Raw genomic sequence first — 19,076 nt, 5'->3', positions numbered from 1 at the left:
GTCTGCTGTAGTTTTTCATGTGGGTGACTGGGAGGACGATGGTGCCATTTATAGAAGTGAGGCCTCCAGGAAGAGGAGCTGTGTTTCTTAGCTCCTGGTTGGTTCCCAAGCGTTCTCAAGTCCAGGTCATTCACCTTGAATCCAGAGCTGCCCATTGCCTGCAGCCGGCTTCCCACAGGCGCCTGCCGGTGACTTACAGTTGGGTCCTGAGATGCATTTGAAGGGCACGGCACTTCAGGCCTAACTGCTCAGCCAGCACGTTTGTCTTTGGCCATTCCCACAGCACCCCCTGACTTCCTGGTAGACCCCGATCTGCGTCTATTCCAGCTGGTAGGCAGCCAACCCTCACTAAAGCCCTTATAAAAGTTCCAGGTGTGGGGCAAAAAATAATGTCATTAATAATACAGAGGCTGGATATGAGTTAGAAGGAAGCCTTGTAACTGAGGGGTAGAGAACTTTCCTTTCCTGCATTCTCTGCCAGGGGTCGCCAAGGCACAAGCTGGCAAAGCCGGGCAGTTAGTTAATGGCTTTTCCTTCACCCTTTTATCTACTTCCCCCAGGTAATCTCATTAGATTGCTCCTGTTACCTCCCTTGGAGAGGAACCAGCCTCACTGTTAGGTAACATTTAGGTCATTTGACTCCTCAAATTATAATGCTAAATCTGCTAGAAAAGAAGAGACTAGGCTCCTGAAGAAAATATTAAGGCGACCTGTCCTTCTGCCCCCTTTTGTTTATATGAGAGATGGGAGGGGCCAACTTCAGGAAGGAATCTGAGGTCATCCCAGGAGCTTCTCTGATCGCAGTGGGCTTGGCCCAGCACGTCCTCTGGTTCCAGGAATGGAGGATGTCACTTGGTCAGTGAAATCTGAGCATCTTCAGCCAGATTTTAATTTTAAGTTAGCCCTGGGGTATGACTCCTGCTCAATATAACATTATACCCTCTCTCAGACAATTTGCATTAAGAAAGGGCTTCTGGTCCCGGTCCCGGGGAGCTGGCAGAGTGGCAGTGGTGGGGTTGAGAATAATTTGGCACAGAAGTCCTGGGAGATGTGGCCGGGGTTATGGAGAAAAGTATCCTGCTTCTCACCTCACCTCTGGGGGTCCCAGGATACACCTCCACCTATAGACCCAGCCCTCTTCTCCAGAGGAGGAGGAGAATCTCTCCCACCCTGGGAGGACATAGATGGCCAAGGCTTCAGTCCTTCCCCATCTCTGTGTCCACATTCCAGTTAGATGCCCTGCTGTATTTGCATCCCCATTGGAATCACTGTTGAAATTGACTCTGTGCTTCCCAGGAACTAGCCAGCTGTGGATGGAGTAAGAAGGAGAAACATAGTCTCGCTCCCAACGTCGTGGCCTTTACCCGGAGGTTTAACCAGGTAAGAACGCCGTTGCATGTGCCTGTGCAGATAGCGCTCTGTTGTCCCCCATAGGCTGGGAGCCCCTCCAGGCTTCAGTCTCAGGCACCTGGCCCCAGGTCCAAACCCCTCTTCCTAAACCCTCACCTTCATCTGTGCTTTTTCACACAGCGGGTGGAATTGAACACATCTTTTCTGTGTTTAAATCATTTCGATGGCTTCCAATTCCACTTAAGCTAAGGTTCGGGCACCTTAATGTGCCCTACAAGGTCCTGCGTCGTGGGTCTGGCTTCTGTCCACCCCTCCAGCCTCATCTCTTGTCTGTCCCCCCACTCTGTGGGCTTTGGCCATCCTGGCCTCCCACCTCTTTCCTGCTGCATCATATCTTGGTCTCATCAGGCCCCCATTTGTGCTGTCCTCCCTGTTCAGCTCCCAACCAGATCTCAGCGGGAATGTCACTCTCTCTAGGAGCCTCCCATGAATCTCAGCCTATATAAGGTCTCCCCGTCATACGTCCCCTCAGTGCACCTGTACTTCTCCATGTGGTCCTTTCCCCATCTGTTCTCATTCTGTGTAACTCTTTAGTCTCCATCTTCCTTGGCCATCTGTGGGCTCCACGAGGGCAGGAACCATGTCTATCTTGTTCATCACTGTGTCCCCCACCACCTTGCCCAATGTCAGGCATATAATAGACCTTCAGTAAATATATGTAGAATGAATGAATGAGGTACTCAGGAAACACTTCTTGAATTGAATTTCTTTGAATTTCTGATGGCCTGGTCACTGGCCGCATGCATGCTGCTACAAACCGACTTGGTCCAGTCAGAACCTTTGCTCCAGGTAGGAAGCTCTGCATCCCCACCTAAAGGAATGATATCAGGGACTTGGACCAACTAAGTGGGGTGGGCTTCTGACTGCTCAGACAGACCTGCCAGAACATGATCTTCAGTAGAAAGTACCCTGCAAGACCCCTTTGAATAAACCAAAGCTCCAAATGGGGCTGTTGACAGCTTTTCCTCTTTCTTCTTGCTCTTCTGGTTTCAGATGAGGACAGTGGCCTAGAGGTTGCATAGTGTACGTGACTGGGGCTCTGGGTGTTGGGCCTGGGTTCCCTTTGGGCCTTCCCTCCAGCTGGGCCATCCCGCTCGGAAATGCCGGGTCCTGCGCATTACCATTACTCACCTCTCTCCAGGCTTCTCCAGCCCCGGGTGGTTACCATTCCAAGCATAGTGGGAGCCTCAGAGAGGCGTCAGCTTGTGTTCTGATGATCAAGGCCAGAGTTCACATTATTGTTGTTTTCTGAGATACAACAGGAACTAAGGAAGGCCTAGCCACATCTGTGGTAGGGACTATACACCCTTTGTTTTGAAAAGAGAAATACTGAAGCCTTTTTTTTTTTCTTCTTTATTTTCAAAATCTTTTCCTTTTCAACTGAGCTTAGTCTTTTAAAAAAACCAGATGTGTACACAGTATCAGGGGATTCATAGTTTCCTTAGCAAAACTATTTGACTGGGAGCCAGCTCAGTCCCACCTCTGATCAGCTACAGAGCTCCCGGAGGAGGGCCACTGGCGGCTCTGATGTAATCTGCTTTGCATGCGGAGGCCAGGTCAGCTTGGCAAAGGGCAGTGCAGCTTGTTCTGCGAACAATTGTATTGTGTCCAGCTCAGACCAAGTGGGTGAAATGAGCCAGAAGTAAAGCTGCATTTTCCCAAACAGAATGCTCTGAGAAATGGTCTCCCTGCTGGCCTGTGAGCCACTTAGACAGCAGTTCCTGGACACAGCCCTGGTAGTTCTGGTTTGAAAACTGGCCAGCGGTCAGTCCATCAGCTGCTGGGGCTGCTTTCCCTGAGATGAACTGATTAGCGTCTCTTCCTGGCAGACTTTCATGTGTGACAACAAAGCTGCTCATCAGACTCCAGATAAAGGCAAACAGGTCACTTACCTTTCTGAGCCTGTTTCTTTATCTGTGAATGAGAATAATAATAGTACTCACTTTGCACAGTTGTTACGAAAATTAAATGAAATGATATAGGTAGAGCTGTTAGCGCTGTGTCTGTATGTAGTAGGCATCCAAACATTTTTTCGGGAAGAAAGGGAAGATTAGCTGATTGGAAGGAGGTTGCGAGGGAATCTGAGGCTCCCTGTGGCCAAACCAAAAATCCAGCAGCCAGTGTTCTGGTCAGCCTCTGAGGACTTGCCTGCTTCTCCATGGGGCCTGAGTCCCTTGGGATTTGTTTATAGAGTGGCTGAGATGGAAGAGCTTGGCCAAGTTCCCTAAGGGTCTGTTATGTTCCAGGCTTGTGTCTTGGCCCCAGGGAGTTCACCATAAAGCCAGAAGTTCTCAGTCTTTTTCCGATCACGGGCTCTTTTGAGAATCTGACAATATCACATATGAACCTGCCCTCAGATAAATACATAGATATATACATTTGCATTTAATTTGAGTGGGTTTGCTGCCTGCCCTGCCCACTGCCCCCCAAAGTCTGTACATGAACACTTTAGAGGTCTGTGGACTGCAGGCTGAGGAGCTGTGGTCGCATGGAATCACACAGACCTGAGTTTGTACCTTAGCTCTGCAACTTGTTGCCTGTATGATCTTGGGTTGTCTTTCAGCCTCTGACCTTCCTCATTTATAAAATAGGAAGAATCATTTCAAGTGATTTTTGAAGATTAAATGAGAATCATGGATGTAAAGGGTTTAGCTCAGCACTTGACATATAGTAAACAAGTAATATTAGCCTTAAAAAGGGTGGTAGTATAGTGGGAGCTACAAGCTGAAAGGAAGGTTAGCCTTGGGCCTAAGTGCTGGCGGTAGGGTTGGGATTGTGTCCTGAAGATGAAGCATTAGGAAGAGATGGAGAGGGAATTCGGATAACTTGGTTCCATTCCAGGCTCTGCTGCTAACCTGTTCTGAGGCCTCAGGCAAGTCCAAGTCTGGGTCTCAGGACCCTTATGTATTAGCAGAGATTGGACCGGGCACAGGTTCCCAATGCTTTGCCCTGGAGGACTGCTTTAACTTTTCTCATGGACTCATATATATATATATATATATACATGTACGTAGTTCTTAATGACTGAAGCCCCAGCTCAAACTCACCTTACTGGCTTATTGTAACAACGTCCAGGGAGAGACTAGACTTCACGTATTGCTCGGGGCCTTGGATGGTGCTGCTCTCTCCACCTGGAGGTCCCTGGAGACGTTCAGGGAGGTGTTTTCTCTGTGCTGGCTCCCCTCAGGCGGCCTCCTCCTCTGTGGTTCCAAGATGGCTGCCAACAGCTCATTGTGAGGGCAACCCCTGCAGAAAAGACCTTCCTCTTTTTCAGTAGCTCCATTTGATGTCCTGGAATAGAGACTCTGGGGTTGACGGCCCTGGCTTGGGTCCCGTCCTGCGCTTCGTGATCTCATCACCCTGACCAGGAAACAGGAGGCTCTGGCTGGCCAGGTCTCAGAAACAGGCCTTCCCGTGGAGGTAGGGTAGGGGGCCAAGGCCGCAGGGACTGAGATTGGAGGACTGGCAGTTCCTCAGGGAAAGTTGGTGCTCGGGCAGGAAAAGGCTGAGTGATGGCCAGAACCCCCCACAGACCCTCTTCCCTCTTGCACTCTTCCATCCAGCTCTGAGCTTTCTCCCCTGATCAATCTGCTGATACCCCATCCATGCATCATTAGCCTAGTCACTGAACATTCCTGATCCCTCTTGGCTTTAATCGAGACTGTTTAAAGAACAGTTATTGAGCACTTCGGCTCAACTTACTGAGTTAGATACTGTGCTAAGCATTTAACCTGCATCATCTAATTCTGTTTTCAAAAACCCACTGAGGCTGATATTTTAAACCCATTTTATGGATGAGGAAGCTGAGGTTCTGGAAAGTGAAGTAACTTGCTCAAAGCCACATAGCTGGTGAGTTTCTTTACTGAGGGGTCTCCCCATTTTTCTGAACATGACTCCAGTAGAAACCCCTGTTCTTCCAGACCTCATTTATCACAGGACTGGGAGGCAGTGTTAGCATTTTCCCTTCCAAATGCTACCTCCAAACAATTATTCTTTCCTCATTGTATAAACCCTCTTTCATTTGAGGCTCATTACTTCTGGTTATATTCATTTATTTATTTAATAGACCTTGACTGAACATGGTACCGGGCTCTGTGCTAGGTTCAGGGGGTCAGCAGTAAACTGGATGTAGCCCTTGCCATCATTAGCTCATAGTCTGGTGGGGGAGACAGACGTGATGGAGGGGATTACAGTCCAGGGGAATCAGTGCTAGGGTGGGAAAACCAGAGGAGAGGTGTGGGCGGTAGAAAGGGAGGCCAGGAGACTGGATTGGAGTCTGTCCCATTAATCTAGGTGAACGACAGAGATGCAAAGTGGCCGGGCTTGAGAGAATATTAAGAGACTGAATGATAGCACTGGGTGATTGATTGGATTTGGAGGGAGATGACAGGGAGGCAAAGGAGGCCCCGCTTTGGTCCTTGGCAGCACCACTCTTTGAGATGGTGAGTACAGAGGAGGAGGAGCAGTTGTGAGAGAGGAGATGACAGAGAGGAGAGAGGTTTGGACGTGTGAGCTCAACCATGCAGCAGGTAACTGGATATTTGTGTCTGGGAGTCAGGGGAAAGATCCAGCTTGAAGATGCAGATATTGGAGTCACCTGCATTTGAAGCCACAGGAGTAGATGAGATTACCCAGGGAGCAACAGAGGCCCACGGGAGAGCCTCAGGACTTATGGGAAGGGCAGAGGAGAAGGGGCGGAGAAAGAGCAGCCTGGGCACGAGAAGAACACCCAGAAAGGCTGGTGTCTTGGAAATCAGTGTCTCAAGGATAACAGGATGCTACAGAATGGGTCATTTAAAAGGACTAAAAGAAGAGTCTTTTATGTTTAGCAGCACAGCGGTGGTAGGCTCAGCAGGAGCTGTTTTGTGGGGATGTGAAATGGAAGCTGGGCTGTAGCAGCTTGAGCGGTAGATGTGAGGAAATGGAGAGAGCAGGTGTAGGCGATGCTTGAACAGTGGCTTTAAGGAGAAAGATGAGAAGAAGGGGGTGGCTGGAGCAGTTGAAGACGTTCAGGGAGGTGTTAATATTCCTTTCTTCTTTTCAGCAGAAAGAGCCTTGGGGGTGTACATATTTTGAATGGAAAGAGCCAGTAGACCGGGAAAAATTAAAGATGAGGAGAGAGAGGGAATACATAATGAAGTGAAGTCCCAGCGAAGGTGAGAGAGGCTGAGGCCTGGGACCACTTCATTGTAAAAGGCGAGTCTGCAGAAAGGAAAGATACAGACACAGGTCTGCTTGTAGGTGTGGTGCAAGGAGGTTCACGCCTCCTCTTTCCTCAGTGCAATAGGAGGTGAAGGCGGGGAAGCAGGAGGAAAGCTTGAGGGGTTTGGGGGGAGCTTGAAAAAGCCACTCCAGGGGAAAGAGAAGGTTGACTATGGAAATATAGAAAGACTTGTGGGCAGAGCTGATGGAAATGGAGACTGTGGCTTTTAAAGTAGCCCCAGGGCATGAGGGTAGATGGTTCTCTCTAGTTGCACTTTGCAGCCTAAAGAGAGGGGCACAGGAGGGCAAGTGGTTGGATCCATCCATTATGAGCAAAGCAGATTTTTTGAAGGACCATGGGGCAAGGGACCTAAAAGTACTGGCTAAGAAGGGGCTGAAGTGACAAATGATAGGGGATCCGTCTGCTCAAGAGGAAAAGGGCCACCAAGGACTCCAAGGCATGGTGAGAGGGAAGGATGGGCACAGCAGTGGGGCTGGGGTCAAGGAGCAGGTGAGGATTAGAAGGTTAAAGGTTGTGGCCCAAGACTGGAACTTCAGGTTTCTGATGCAGGGCATTCCTGGGTAATATGGAGAAGGGGGTGACTGGAGTGATAGGTGGGTAACAGTTGCTGAAGTGACCACGGTCATTCACAGTGATGTTGATGTTACCCAAGGAATAAGGCAGGGTTTGCTATGGAGAGGAAGGCAGTGGTCCAGATTCTGATCTGCTTGCTATCTCTAAAGTTTTACCTTTCCAGAATGTAAAAAAAAAAAAGGGACTCATATATATGTAGCCTTTTCTGACTGTCTTTTCACTTAGCCATATGCATTTAAGATTCATCCTTGTCTCTTATATGGCTTGATGGCTTTTTTATGAATACTGCTCATTGTATGGATTTACTAGTCTATCCATTCACCTTCTGAAGGACTTACAGTTTTTGATGATTATGAATAAAACTGCTATAAACATATGCATGCTGTTTTTTTTTGGTGTGGACATAAGACTTCAAATAAACTGGGTAAATATCTAGGAGTACAGTTGCTGGATCGTGTCTGTACCATTTTGCATTCCCACCAGCAAAGAGTGAAAGTTTGTGTTGCTTCAGGAAGAAATAAAACTGTCTTTATTCACAGATGACATGATGCTCTATACAGAAAATCTCAAATAAATCTATTTTTAAAACTCCTGGAACTAATAAGGGAGTATAGCAAGGTTGCAGGGCACAAGATCAATATATGAAAGCTTTCCTATATACCAGCAATGAAGAATTGGACTTGGAAATTAAAAAAAAAAAAACACCATTTACAGTAGCACACACATACTCAAGAAATACTTAGGTATAAATCTAACAAAGTATGTACAGGTTCTATATGTGGAAAACTATAAAACACTGATGAAAGAAATCAAAGTAGATTGAAATAGAGAGGTATTCCATCTTCATGTATTAGAAGACTCATTATTAAGATGTCAGTTCTTCCCAGCTTGATCTATAGATTCAATTCAATCCTAATTGAAATCCCAGCAAGCTATTTTATAAATATCAACAAACTGATTCTAAAGTTTATATGGAAAGGCTAAAGATGTAGAATAACCAGCACAATACTGAAAAAGAACGAAGTTGGAGGACTCACTCTACCTGATTTCAAGACTGATTGTAAAGCTATAATAATCAAGACAGCCTGGTATTGGCAAAAGAATAGATGTCTAGGATTATGAAGCAGAATAGAGAGCCCAGAAATAGACCCAGACAAATATAGTCAACTGACCTTTGACAAATGCACGAGGGCATTCAGTAGAGAAAGAGTAATTTCTTCAACAAATGGTGCTGGAACAATTGGAACTGTTTTTGTGTATGTGAAAAAATGAGCCTAGACACAAGAGTTTAGGCCTTTCATAAAAATTAACTCAAAATTGATCATAGACCTAAATGTAAAAGACAAACTATAAAAGTTTTAAAAGAAAACATAGAAGAAAACCTACATGACCTTTGGTGATGAGTTATTAGATATAACACCAAAGCACAATCCATGAAAGAAAAAATTGGTAAGTTGGACTTCATTAAAATTAAAATCTTCTATTCTGCAAAAGACATTTTTAAGAGAATTAAAAGACAGAGCACAGACTGGAAAAATATTTGCAAAACACATATCTAATAAAAGACTTGAATCCAAAGTATATTCTTAATACTTAACAATAAGAAAACAACCCAATTAGGGACTTCCCTGGTGGTCCAGTGGTTATGACTTCGCCTTCCAATGCAGGGGGTACAGATTTGATCCCTGGTCTGGGAGCTAAGACCCCACATGCCTCGTGGCCAAAAAAAAACAAAACATAAAACAGAAGCAATATTGTAACAAATTCAATAAAGACCTTAAAAATGGTCCACATCAAAAAAATAAAAAAATCTTAAAAAAAAAAAAAAAGAAAACAACCCAATTATAAAACAGGCCAGGGACTTCCCTGGTGGTGCAGTGGTTAAGAATCCACCTGCCAATGCAGGGGACATGGGCTTGATCCCTGGTCCAGGAAGATCCCACATGCTGCAGAGCAACTAAGCCCATGCGCCACAACTACTGAGCCTGCGCTCTAGAGTCCGTGAGCCACAACTACTGAGCCCGAACGCCGCAACTACTGAGCCGACACGCTGCAACTACTGAGCCCGAATGCCGCAACTACTGAGCCGACACGCTGCAACTACTGAAGCCCACGCGCCTAGAGCCCGTGCTCTGCAACAAGAGAAGCCACCCCAATGAGAAGCCCGCGCACTGCAATGAAGAGTAGCCCCGCTCGCCGCAACTAGAGAAAGCCCGCGCACAGCAACAAAGACCCAACGCAGCCAAGAAAAAAAAAAAAACAGGCCAAGTATCTGAATAAGTACTTTACCAAAAAGATGTAACCAAGGGCAAATAAACGTGAAAAGATGCTCAGCATTATTTGCCATCGGGGAAATGCAAACACTTCGTACCTATTAGAATGGCTAAAAACAAACAAACAAAACCCCAAAACAAACAAACAAAAAACCTCACCAAACCTGACAATACCAATTGTTGGCAAGTAATTGGAGCAACACAAACTCTCATTTGTTGCTGGTGGGAATGAAAAATGGTACAATCCAGCAATTGAACTCCTCCATATTTATCCAGTTTATTTGAAATCTTACATCTACACACATACACATATTCACACACACTCACAGATACACAAATAGCACACAAATATTTATAGCAGCTTTATTTATAATAGTCAAATACTGAAAGTAACTAGGATGTCCTTCAATAGGTGAAAGGATAGGCAAACTGGTAAATTCATACAATGGAATAGTATTCATCCGAAAAAAAAAAAGAATAAGCCATCAAACCATATAAAGACATGGATGAATCTTAAATACATATTGCTAAGTGAAAGAAGCCAGTCTGAAAAGGCAACATAAGTGTGATTACCTCCCCCACTTTTTTTTTGACGTTCCGGAAAATGCTGAAAAAAATTCTGGAAAGGTAAAATGATAGAGATGGTAAACAGATGAGTGTCTGCCAGAGGTGTGAGAAGGGGAGAGCTTTGAGTAGGTGAAGAACAGGGGATTTTTCAGGGTGGTGAAACTATTCCGTATGATACTATAATGTTGGATACATGCCACTGTGCATTTGTGAAAACCCATAGAACTTTACAGCACTAAGAGTAAACCTCTTAGTGCTAAATATGCAAATTTTAATCATTGTGGAGATTAAGGGGTCCTAGGATGGACTGTAGAACATAACAAGCAAACCTAACTGGATTATAAATGTATGAAACAACCTCCCTGAGAAGGGTGAGGGGAAAAGGTGCTGGCCTAAGTAACTTTGGAAATGAGGGAGCCTGAAAGACTAAAGACAAAAGGAACTGTATATAAGCACTGTACTCTGATCAAGTTGTTTCCCAAGGGCGGATGGGTAACAATTCTGGAGCCATTATGCATGAACACTGGAATTGAACAATTAAGGAAATAGGTGGCAGATGGTGGGAACCAGGTGTCTCCCACCTGTTGGAGCGGGAAGTTGTAGACAAGCAAGAGGAGGCTAGAATGATCCATGTGGTAATGGATTGGAGGTGGAGACATTAACAGGAAGTCACATTAGCTTAATATAGATACAGATGGTTACATATAGAAATATTTATAGGTATGTATATGTACAAGAGTTAGGGTACACACACACACACATTTCCTTGCTCTGCATCTGAGAGGACCTAGAAACAGTGATACCTAAGTAGCACAAGCACACGTAGCTCCCAGATCTTGGTTTCTAATACCATTATCTAATAAAAGGAACTAGGGGGCACTTCCCTGCTGGTTCAGTGGGTAAGACTCTGTGCTCCCAATGCAGGGGGCCCGGGTTCGACCCCTGGTTGGATGCCTGGTCGGGGAACTAGATTCCGCATGCATGCCACAACTAAGAAGTCCGCATGCTGCAACGAAGATCCCGCATGCTGCAACTAAGACCCAGCCAGCGCAGCCAAAATAAATAAGTAAATAAATAAATAAAATATTTTTAAAAAAAGGAACCAAGGCTCCTTGGAGAAATGGCTGGTTTCGGACTGGGACAAGAAATGTACAGGATGAGGCTGTAGCATCTTGTAGTTCCAGAAAGTAAGGAAGTGCTCGAACAAACCAACCAAACAACGCTGGGGGCATGTCGAAGCCAGCTCTCAGTGGCCAAAGCTGGAACAATTTGAGTAAGGAAATAAATAACATAGTATTGGATCAAAACCCCAAAGTATAAAATAAATATCCATGAGTCCATTCTGATGTAAACAAATGATGGAATAAATAAATGGGGGAGACTAGACAAACCTCCTATGCAGAAGAATTCCAAATAATCTATGTAGATATTTTGCCCTCAAGAAGGTGGAGGACAACTGTCTCCTTCCTTCCATAGCGACTTCCTTCCAAAGTTTGAGGTGATAGTATTATTTATGCAACCAGTTCCCTATTGATGGGCATATTCTTTTGCTTTATAAACAGTGCTTCAGTGAACCCTTGTATGTATATCACTCTACTTTTCTGTATTTTTGTAAGATAAATATTCCAGGGAGAATATAACTTTTAACAGCTTGAAAGATATATTCAAGTGGTTCTTCAAAATGGTCCTGTGAATTTACACCCCTGCAAACAGTGTATGAGTATCAGTTTCTCCACACTCTTGGCACACTGTATGACTCACAAAGGGGTAATGTATTCTCTTTAATATAAAAACCTTTTACTAATCAAGAGTCAGGGGACAGGTGTCCCAATAGAAAGGTGGATGAAGGACCTGAACACGTAATTCACAGGCAAATAATACAAATGGCCTATAAATATTTGCAACAAAAAACTGAAAAAACATGCAAAAAAATGTTAACTGAGGAGTCATGAAAGAAATGCGAAATAGAAACAGTGAGACATTAGTTTGTCCACTAGGTTAGTAAAGAAAAAAAGAGCTGTAATAACTGGTATTAGCCTGCTCCAATTTTTATGGATCAACAAATAAAGCTTTTGGAGGCCAAGTTTTTAAATATATACTTTTGAAAAAAGGTACACATACTTTTATTCACTCCACCTTCCAGGAATTTATCCTCAGACCTTAATTAAAAATGTATAAAGATATATGTATAAATATGTTCACCACAGCATTGTCTATCACAACAAAATAATTCGAAATAAGCTACCCAACAGTAGGAGGTTCCTTAATGATGAGACATCCCTAAGATGAAATGCTTGGCAGCTGCTAAAGAATATGTTGATATTCTTATATATTTATAAAAATTCTTGTGATAGTATGATTAATATATACGAATTTAATTGAAAAAGAGAAACATGTTCTATGACTAGACAAATATATATTCTGAGACATGACAAACATATGTTCCAAGAAGGACACATACCACAGTGTTTCTCACGGGGGTCTGTATGTGAGAACGAGCTTGCAAATGACTTCTGTCTCTTGTGCTTATCTCTGTCCCTTTGTTTTCTGCATTAAGCTTCTCTTAAATTTTGTAGTTAAAAAACGGAATTAAAACAGTTTAAAACCATGCTGATTCTCCCTTTGTAATGTCTGTCTCCTCTGCCCCTTCCCTCCATCTCCTTCAACACTGCCCTCGCTCAGGCCTCCCGTCTCTCACTTAGACCATCGCCTCAGCTTCTTGATGGGTGTCCCTGCTCCTGCAAAAGGGTCTATCCTGTCACTCCTGTGCTCAGAAGCCTCTGGAACTCTCCCTGCACAGCATAGTGTCCCCTTGTTTCTCCAGACCCCCTTCCCTTCTAAGTTCAGTCTCCCTCCCGCCCCAACCCCACGGGGCGCCTGCAACACCAGTCCTGTCTGCCCGCTCAGCTCTCCCTCGTCTCCTCACCTGTGGAGGGTCTACCCATCTTTCAGGGCCCACCTCCTCTACGAGACCTTCTTTTCTCATTACCTGCCCCATACTCCAGTTCACTTGGTTTGAACTTCTTTGATGGCCATGATCACCAGCTGCCTTTTAATACAGTGGTTTCTGGACTGACAGGTCTGGACACGCAGTGCCTGGAGCACACAGTAAGGGCTTCGTGGAAGTCTGCTGAAGTGAACTGATCCAGAGTTGCCTCTGAACACCACCTGAGTCAACTCTGCCACATTCCGTAATTTTGCTTTAAATAGGTGTGATTTTTTTTGACACATAAGAATCTATTAAATTATACATATAAACTATCACACTTGAGATTTATGTGGCATAAAAGTGTGCATGTATTAAAATATAAGGATTATGGGCATATCACCTAGAAAAAATCTTGCTATATGGAAAATCTTTCTTCCATAACTGGCTAGTAACATTTGAGTCTGAACTTAATTTTAGGCAATTCCTTGGAAAAAATGATTCTATGGAAACCCAGGCATGTCCTGGAGGCAACCACAGATAATTACACAGAGAAAACTTTTCTATAATATTCCTGCTTAATATAAGAAGCCAAATTTTGATTCTTGGTGATTTAATCTTTTCTTGTTTTCTCATTGAAAAGTGACAGTATTTCAGTAAAGGGAAGACATTTGGTTGCAGCAGTAAACATGCTTTGATAACTCTGGACTATCCTTAACTATTTTAGTCTTTGTAAAATTTAGAGGTTTTAGATGCTTAGCCTTCCTTTTCATTCCACGTCTCCCCCATTCTCTGCCCATCTCTCTTCCTTTCTTTGCGGTTGTCATTGCACTCTTGGGCATCCGTGTTTCACATAGAGCTGTTGTTATAGTCATGAAACATAAACAGGAAAGCAAACCACTGCCCAGTGTTTCTTAGCATGAAGCTCCTCCTGTTTCATTGAGGCATCGTGTGAGTCAACTAGACACTGGTGGATGACTTTCTTGTTCCCACGAAAGGACTCAGGGGCTCGAGGATGGTCAAGTGTGAATGATATTCTGAACCAAAAGTACCAGTATATCCTTTTGGCATATGCTGTCTCCAGAAAAACATGCTCTTTTACCTGCATTGCTTTACAGAACTTTGAGAGATGTTTTTGTATCACTTAAATTATTGGGCAAACCTCTCCTAGAAAATGAAATTTGTTATAATTGTACGAATATAGGTGAGTCCTTCTTGCCTTGGGTCTGGCTGTGGATATGGATCTCATAGGTGGTACTGCCAGCATGCATATCCCTTTGTCTGGCCATTTGTCCATCCGTCCATCCATCCATCCGTCTCCCCATAACTGGGATCCTTCTGAGCAGGAATCCTGTCTGATACATCTCAAAATTTCCTGAAGCACCTTCAGGGAGACCCATATGTCGATGGAGGCCCAATAAGTCCCCTGGCTAATGATGGGAGTACTTATTTCTCACAGCACCACTATGCGTGTTGGAGAGCTGGTGCTGATGGCATGGGACCCACTTGTAGGGTTGGGTGTCATAAAGGAGCCCTCAACCTCCTGCAACCCTAGGGTTTGTTCTCTCAGTCTCCCAACCTCTTAGAAATCCCATAGAAGTAGTGGGCGGGGTAACTTGGTTGGTCCGGCATTTAACAACTTTTCTGGTGTGTGTGTGTGTGTGTTTGTCTGTGTTTGACTCTACAGGTCAGTTTTTGGGTTGTACGAGAAATTCTAACAGCACAGACTTTAAAAATAAGGGCAGAAATCCTGAGCCATTTTGTGAAAATAGCCAAGGTAAGCTGTTTTATTATTACTTTTCCCCTTCCTTTCCTTTCTTTTTGTCGCAAAAAGGTGTTTCCTCGGTAATTTGGGAGCTGATTTGCTCTGGACGAGCTGGGCAGGGCTCAGACATGGGGCTCTGACCCAGCTTCCCCAGGCAGAGGCAGCTGTGGGACCAGCCTGGCTGCTTGCTCGGCCTCCCAGCCCCTGTGCTCGCACAGGCAGGTGCCCTCCGCCCTGTGGTTTTGGCAGCCAACCATTCTTTATAGCTGGCCTTTCACAGACTCTCCACGAGGCCCCAGCGGCTACCTCTGGGATCCATTCATCCTCCTATTCAGATTTAGCCAGCGCTGGGGGTTGATGGCTTTTAGTTAGTATCGGAGGTTGTGACACCATCACATCCTGCACAGTTTGTTCGCGGTCAGCAGAGCTCACCCCACCCCATCTTGCGCTTGAGGCCTGGGCCCTGCTGCCCCGACCCCACCCCCTGGGCCTGCCCTGGTAGGGTTGGTCCTTGCCGGTTCTTGGGCACCAGGCTCACGTCTTTACCCCACTTTCCCCTCCTCTTCCCTCATCTCTGCCAGCCCAGGCTGTGATCCCACGGGCCTTCCTGGACCACTCTCACCTCTTACACAACCCTGCCAGCTCCCCCCAGCCCACTGCTCCCGACCACGGGGCTCGCCTGACTCAGCGGAGCACCGTCCTGTCTGTTCACTGCCCGCTTTGTGTGCGCGCGTTGTCTTCCCACCCAGGTCCTAGGCCAGCTCACCTTCACTGCGGCCCCTCTCTGGCCAGGCGCCATAGCTGCTGCTTTACAGAAATGATTGCATTTGACGCTCACATTATTATTATCCCATTTCCGGAGGAGGAAGGGGAGGCTTAGAGAGGTGGGTGTCCACGCCCAGGCCCCACGGTCATTCGGAGCATGTCTCTCTGCCTTCAGGGGAGCTGCTCTGCTGCCCCTCATGGCAGGGTTGTGTTCATCCAGCTCTAAGTATGTTAGGGGCGTGGACACTTTTACGTCCTGTGCATTCTGAAGTGCCTGGAACTGTTGCTGGGCTTAATGATACTTGTTGCTCTCGGTGAGTTCATGCTGGGCCACGAGAGAAAGTGGGAGGAAGTTCCAGCCCACCTGGTGCTTTCAGTTTGGAAGTTTCCAGTCCCCACCCAAGGGATCCAAAACGATTCCTCCTTAAGCTCTGCCATCTTCCAATGGTGGACCGTCATGCTGGCGCTGTGCCCTGGGTATGTTCTCGTTCGAGCCTCCTCCTTTCTCTGGGCCTTGGTTTTCCATCTATAAAATGGGAAAGGGGTGGATTAGATAATCTCCCAGAGAACCTTCACCTCTAAAAGAAATTCTGTGACAGGCATAACCATTCAGATACAAAGGATGAAATTCAGCTCACTCAGAGAATCTATTATTGCACACAGCAAACGATTAGGGAATATTACGAGATGTATGAAATGCAGTATTAGCTTGTGTGGTAAGGGAGAAATCTCCAGGTAGGAACAGAGCCATGAGGACTAGGCATAAGGGCTTTTCGTGGATTTGTTCATTTTACTAAGCCCTGCTCTGTGCTGTACTAGGTCCTAGGGATATGATGGTAGATACCGCTTCATCCCGGCTCTCAGGGAACACACGGTCCAGGGTGAGAGAGGGGCAGGTGCAAGCAAATACAGTCCAGTGGGCTAAGGAAATGCACAGGCTGCTGTGGGAACATGCAGGTGGGGTGGGGTTGGGGACAAGTCTTCCTGACAAAGAACAGCAGCCCACGCCGCACTGCCCGCTCTCCCGGGTGCCAGGCACTGGTCTAGCAGTTTACGGGCACCGTCCCACGCAGCAGAGGTGCTGTGATTACCTTCCTCATTTTAAATATGAAGATGTCGAGGCTCAGAAGGCTTAGGTAACTTGCCACAGGACACATCAGTAGTGGGAACCGGGGTTGGAACCTGGCCTCTTGGTTCCGTGGAGCCTGCCGGCTACACAACTTCCACTGACTCCTGAGAGTGAGAAGTGGGACCCGGGTCCTGTTGGCAGGTTTCCCTCAGCATAAAACCAAGAGCAGAGCAGTTACATTTTTCTGTGCTCACCCTCACCTGTGTCTCCTTCTGTTGCCCTCCGTGGTAAGGAACTTGTCTGAGATGGAATTAAATACAAATGTTCTCACTAATTTGGGGTCTGGTTCAGAGAAGCATGGTCAAGTGGCTGGGAAGCTGGAGCTCCGTGCTCCCAGCTGAGGGGATCGTGCAGATTGATAACATCTTTCCTCAGCCTCCCGCTTCCGGTTGTGAAGGTAATCGCAGTAGACCCATGTTGATATTGTTGGCACAGCGGAGGTTTCCGTTTACAAAGGCCTGCTGGGACAGTTCAGATTCATCTAAAAAAAGAACAGAAAGGACATTATCAAACCTCATCCCGAGCCATGTTTCTGTCCAGCAGCCAGACGAGTCAGCTTACGAAATTTTGCAAATGTTTTAGATGCAGACTCACCTTTTGACAATCTGAAAGAAAAAGAGCATACGGTTTCTGTGAACTTCCTAGAACTGTATTTTCTACATGAGATATTTTTAAGTGTAAGTGAATTTCACAAATATGACAATATTTGGTAACGCTTGAGCATGTTTTTGTTCTGTTGTTTATAGCAGCAAAATAATCTATTCCATATCTTTTTTTTCAGAAACTTCTAGAACTCAACAACCTTCATTCTCTCATGTCTGTGGTGTCAGCATTACAAAGTGCACCCATCTTCAGGCTGACAAAAACCTGGGCTGTAAGTTAATCTTCCTAAGTCTGTTCCTTTGGTTTGGGCTGTCCTTTTCTTTGGTGAAGTTCTCCATTCCTTAAGCCCCAGAAGGCTTTCTCGGTCTGCCCTTTGCCAACGACGGAGGATGACTGTGGGTTAATGAAGTGTCCCCTGGCCACTCTCTCTCCTTCAGTGACCTCAGCCCCGGTTTGGGACAGGGAAGCTATGAGGAAGCCGGCATGGCTGGGGACCCTTCTGGACCTGACAAAATCATGTATGATGGCGGGGTCAGTGGCATGACGTCTGCCCTCCGCTCCAAACTGCCCCTGGGGGAAGCCTTCTGGGCTGCTGGTTTGCAGTTGCGCTGGGCTGCTGGCTGTACAGCTACGAGTTTCTTTGGAGGAACCTGTGACCCTCATGTAGGGAAAAATAATTTTTTTTTTCCTGAAGGCCATGGATAATTTCAGCTCAGAGGTGGAGTCTGATAGTTATATAATTGAGTCTGTAGGAAAGTTTTTCTGCTGTAAAAATACTTTAAAAATATCTCAAACCTCTTTATCCTCCTTAGCTTGGCACCGCGCCTGACGGGGGAAGTCATTGCTATTTCCATCGCTCATTAGCATTCACCTCCTGGCCCGCCTGGTCTGGGGTCTCTCACAGCCACACAGCCCAAGCCTTTCAAGACCTGTTTATGTCCCACAGAACTGAAGGAAACTGTATGGAGTTGTCAGCTGTGCTTCTGCAACTAACTCACTTCCGAACTTCTTTCTGCCAGTCTGCAGGGCTGGGCTCTGTTTCAGACTTGGCTAGTTCAGGGGCCTTTAAAATACTTAGGGATTGTGTTGTAGGTTGTCAGAAGTGAGCCTTGTTTCTTTAAATTGCAATTTTCCATAGATCAAGCCATAGCAAAGTGGAGTGAGAGGTTTTAGCCTGGAGTCAAAAGACTGGGTCTGCATTCAGGCACCGTCTGTGCAGAGTGATTCTGTGGGACTCGTCTCCTCGTATCTACTTAGGGAGGTTGGCCTGGATCTGTGGTTCTCCATTAGTGCTTTGTGGAGCCCAGGGGTTCTTTGGAGCTGACTTGGGGCCAGCAGGGGCTGGGGGAGAGGACAGAGGGCACCAAGCAGATCTCCAGAGCACAGTTTCCGCCAGAGCAGCTCTGTTTGCATCAGTTTTATGTCCTGAGCTTCTGGGTGAACTTCAGTTGAGCAGTGGCTTTGGAGGTCAAAGCAAGTTTGGAAGCCACTGGTCTCTGTGGTTGCTGCCAGCCCTGTGATTCCCTGAGTCCATCTGAGCCATGAGGCTTTTTTCAAAAGTTGCTTGGAGATTGTTTTTCAAATGAATTTTCCATCATTTAGATGCTGCTATTGTTTCTTGGACTGCTGGGAGCTCTGTGTGGGCCCAGAAGAAGGAATGATGAATCTCACGGTACACAGACCTTACTGTCAGTAACACAGGGACTCTCGGTGACCCCATAAGTGGCACAGTCAGTGAGGACAGCAGGGAGTCAGCATGAGGGGCCTGCACAGAGATGCCACCCACTCAGGGATGGGCAGGGCCCATCCATGGAGCTTTGGCCAGCGTTCTCCTCAGGATG

General features: G+C 46.0%; 1 protein-coding gene across 29 annotated transcripts in view; it reads left to right on the top strand.

The window, feature by feature from the left end:
* RALGPS1 (Ral GEF with PH domain and SH3 binding motif 1) overlaps positions 1-19,076 on the top strand; it is a 296,025-nt gene that overhangs the window by 103,678 nt on the left and 173,271 nt on the right. For 28 of the 29 annotated variants that reach the window (XM_082470081.1, XM_082470080.1, XM_082470079.1 and 25 more), the window contains 3 exons: positions 1,297-1,380; positions 14,661-14,750; positions 17,414-17,506. In XM_082470081.1, coding sequence (XP_082326207.1) covers positions 1,297-1,380; positions 14,661-14,750; positions 17,414-17,506 — 267 coding nt within the window. The remainder of the gene's footprint in view (positions 1-1,296; positions 1,381-14,660; positions 14,751-17,413; positions 17,507-19,076) is intronic. The other variant, XM_082470067.1, reaches the window with a different exon arrangement.

The sequence above is a fragment of the Balaenoptera physalus genome, assembly GCF_965194825.1.
Source record: "Balaenoptera physalus genome assembly, chromosome: 7".
Classification (NCBI taxonomy): Eukaryota; Metazoa; Chordata; class Mammalia; order Artiodactyla; family Balaenopteridae; genus Balaenoptera; species Balaenoptera physalus.
Note: the sequence above shows the minus strand (reverse complement) of the source record. Positions and strands in the feature narration are given on the sequence as shown.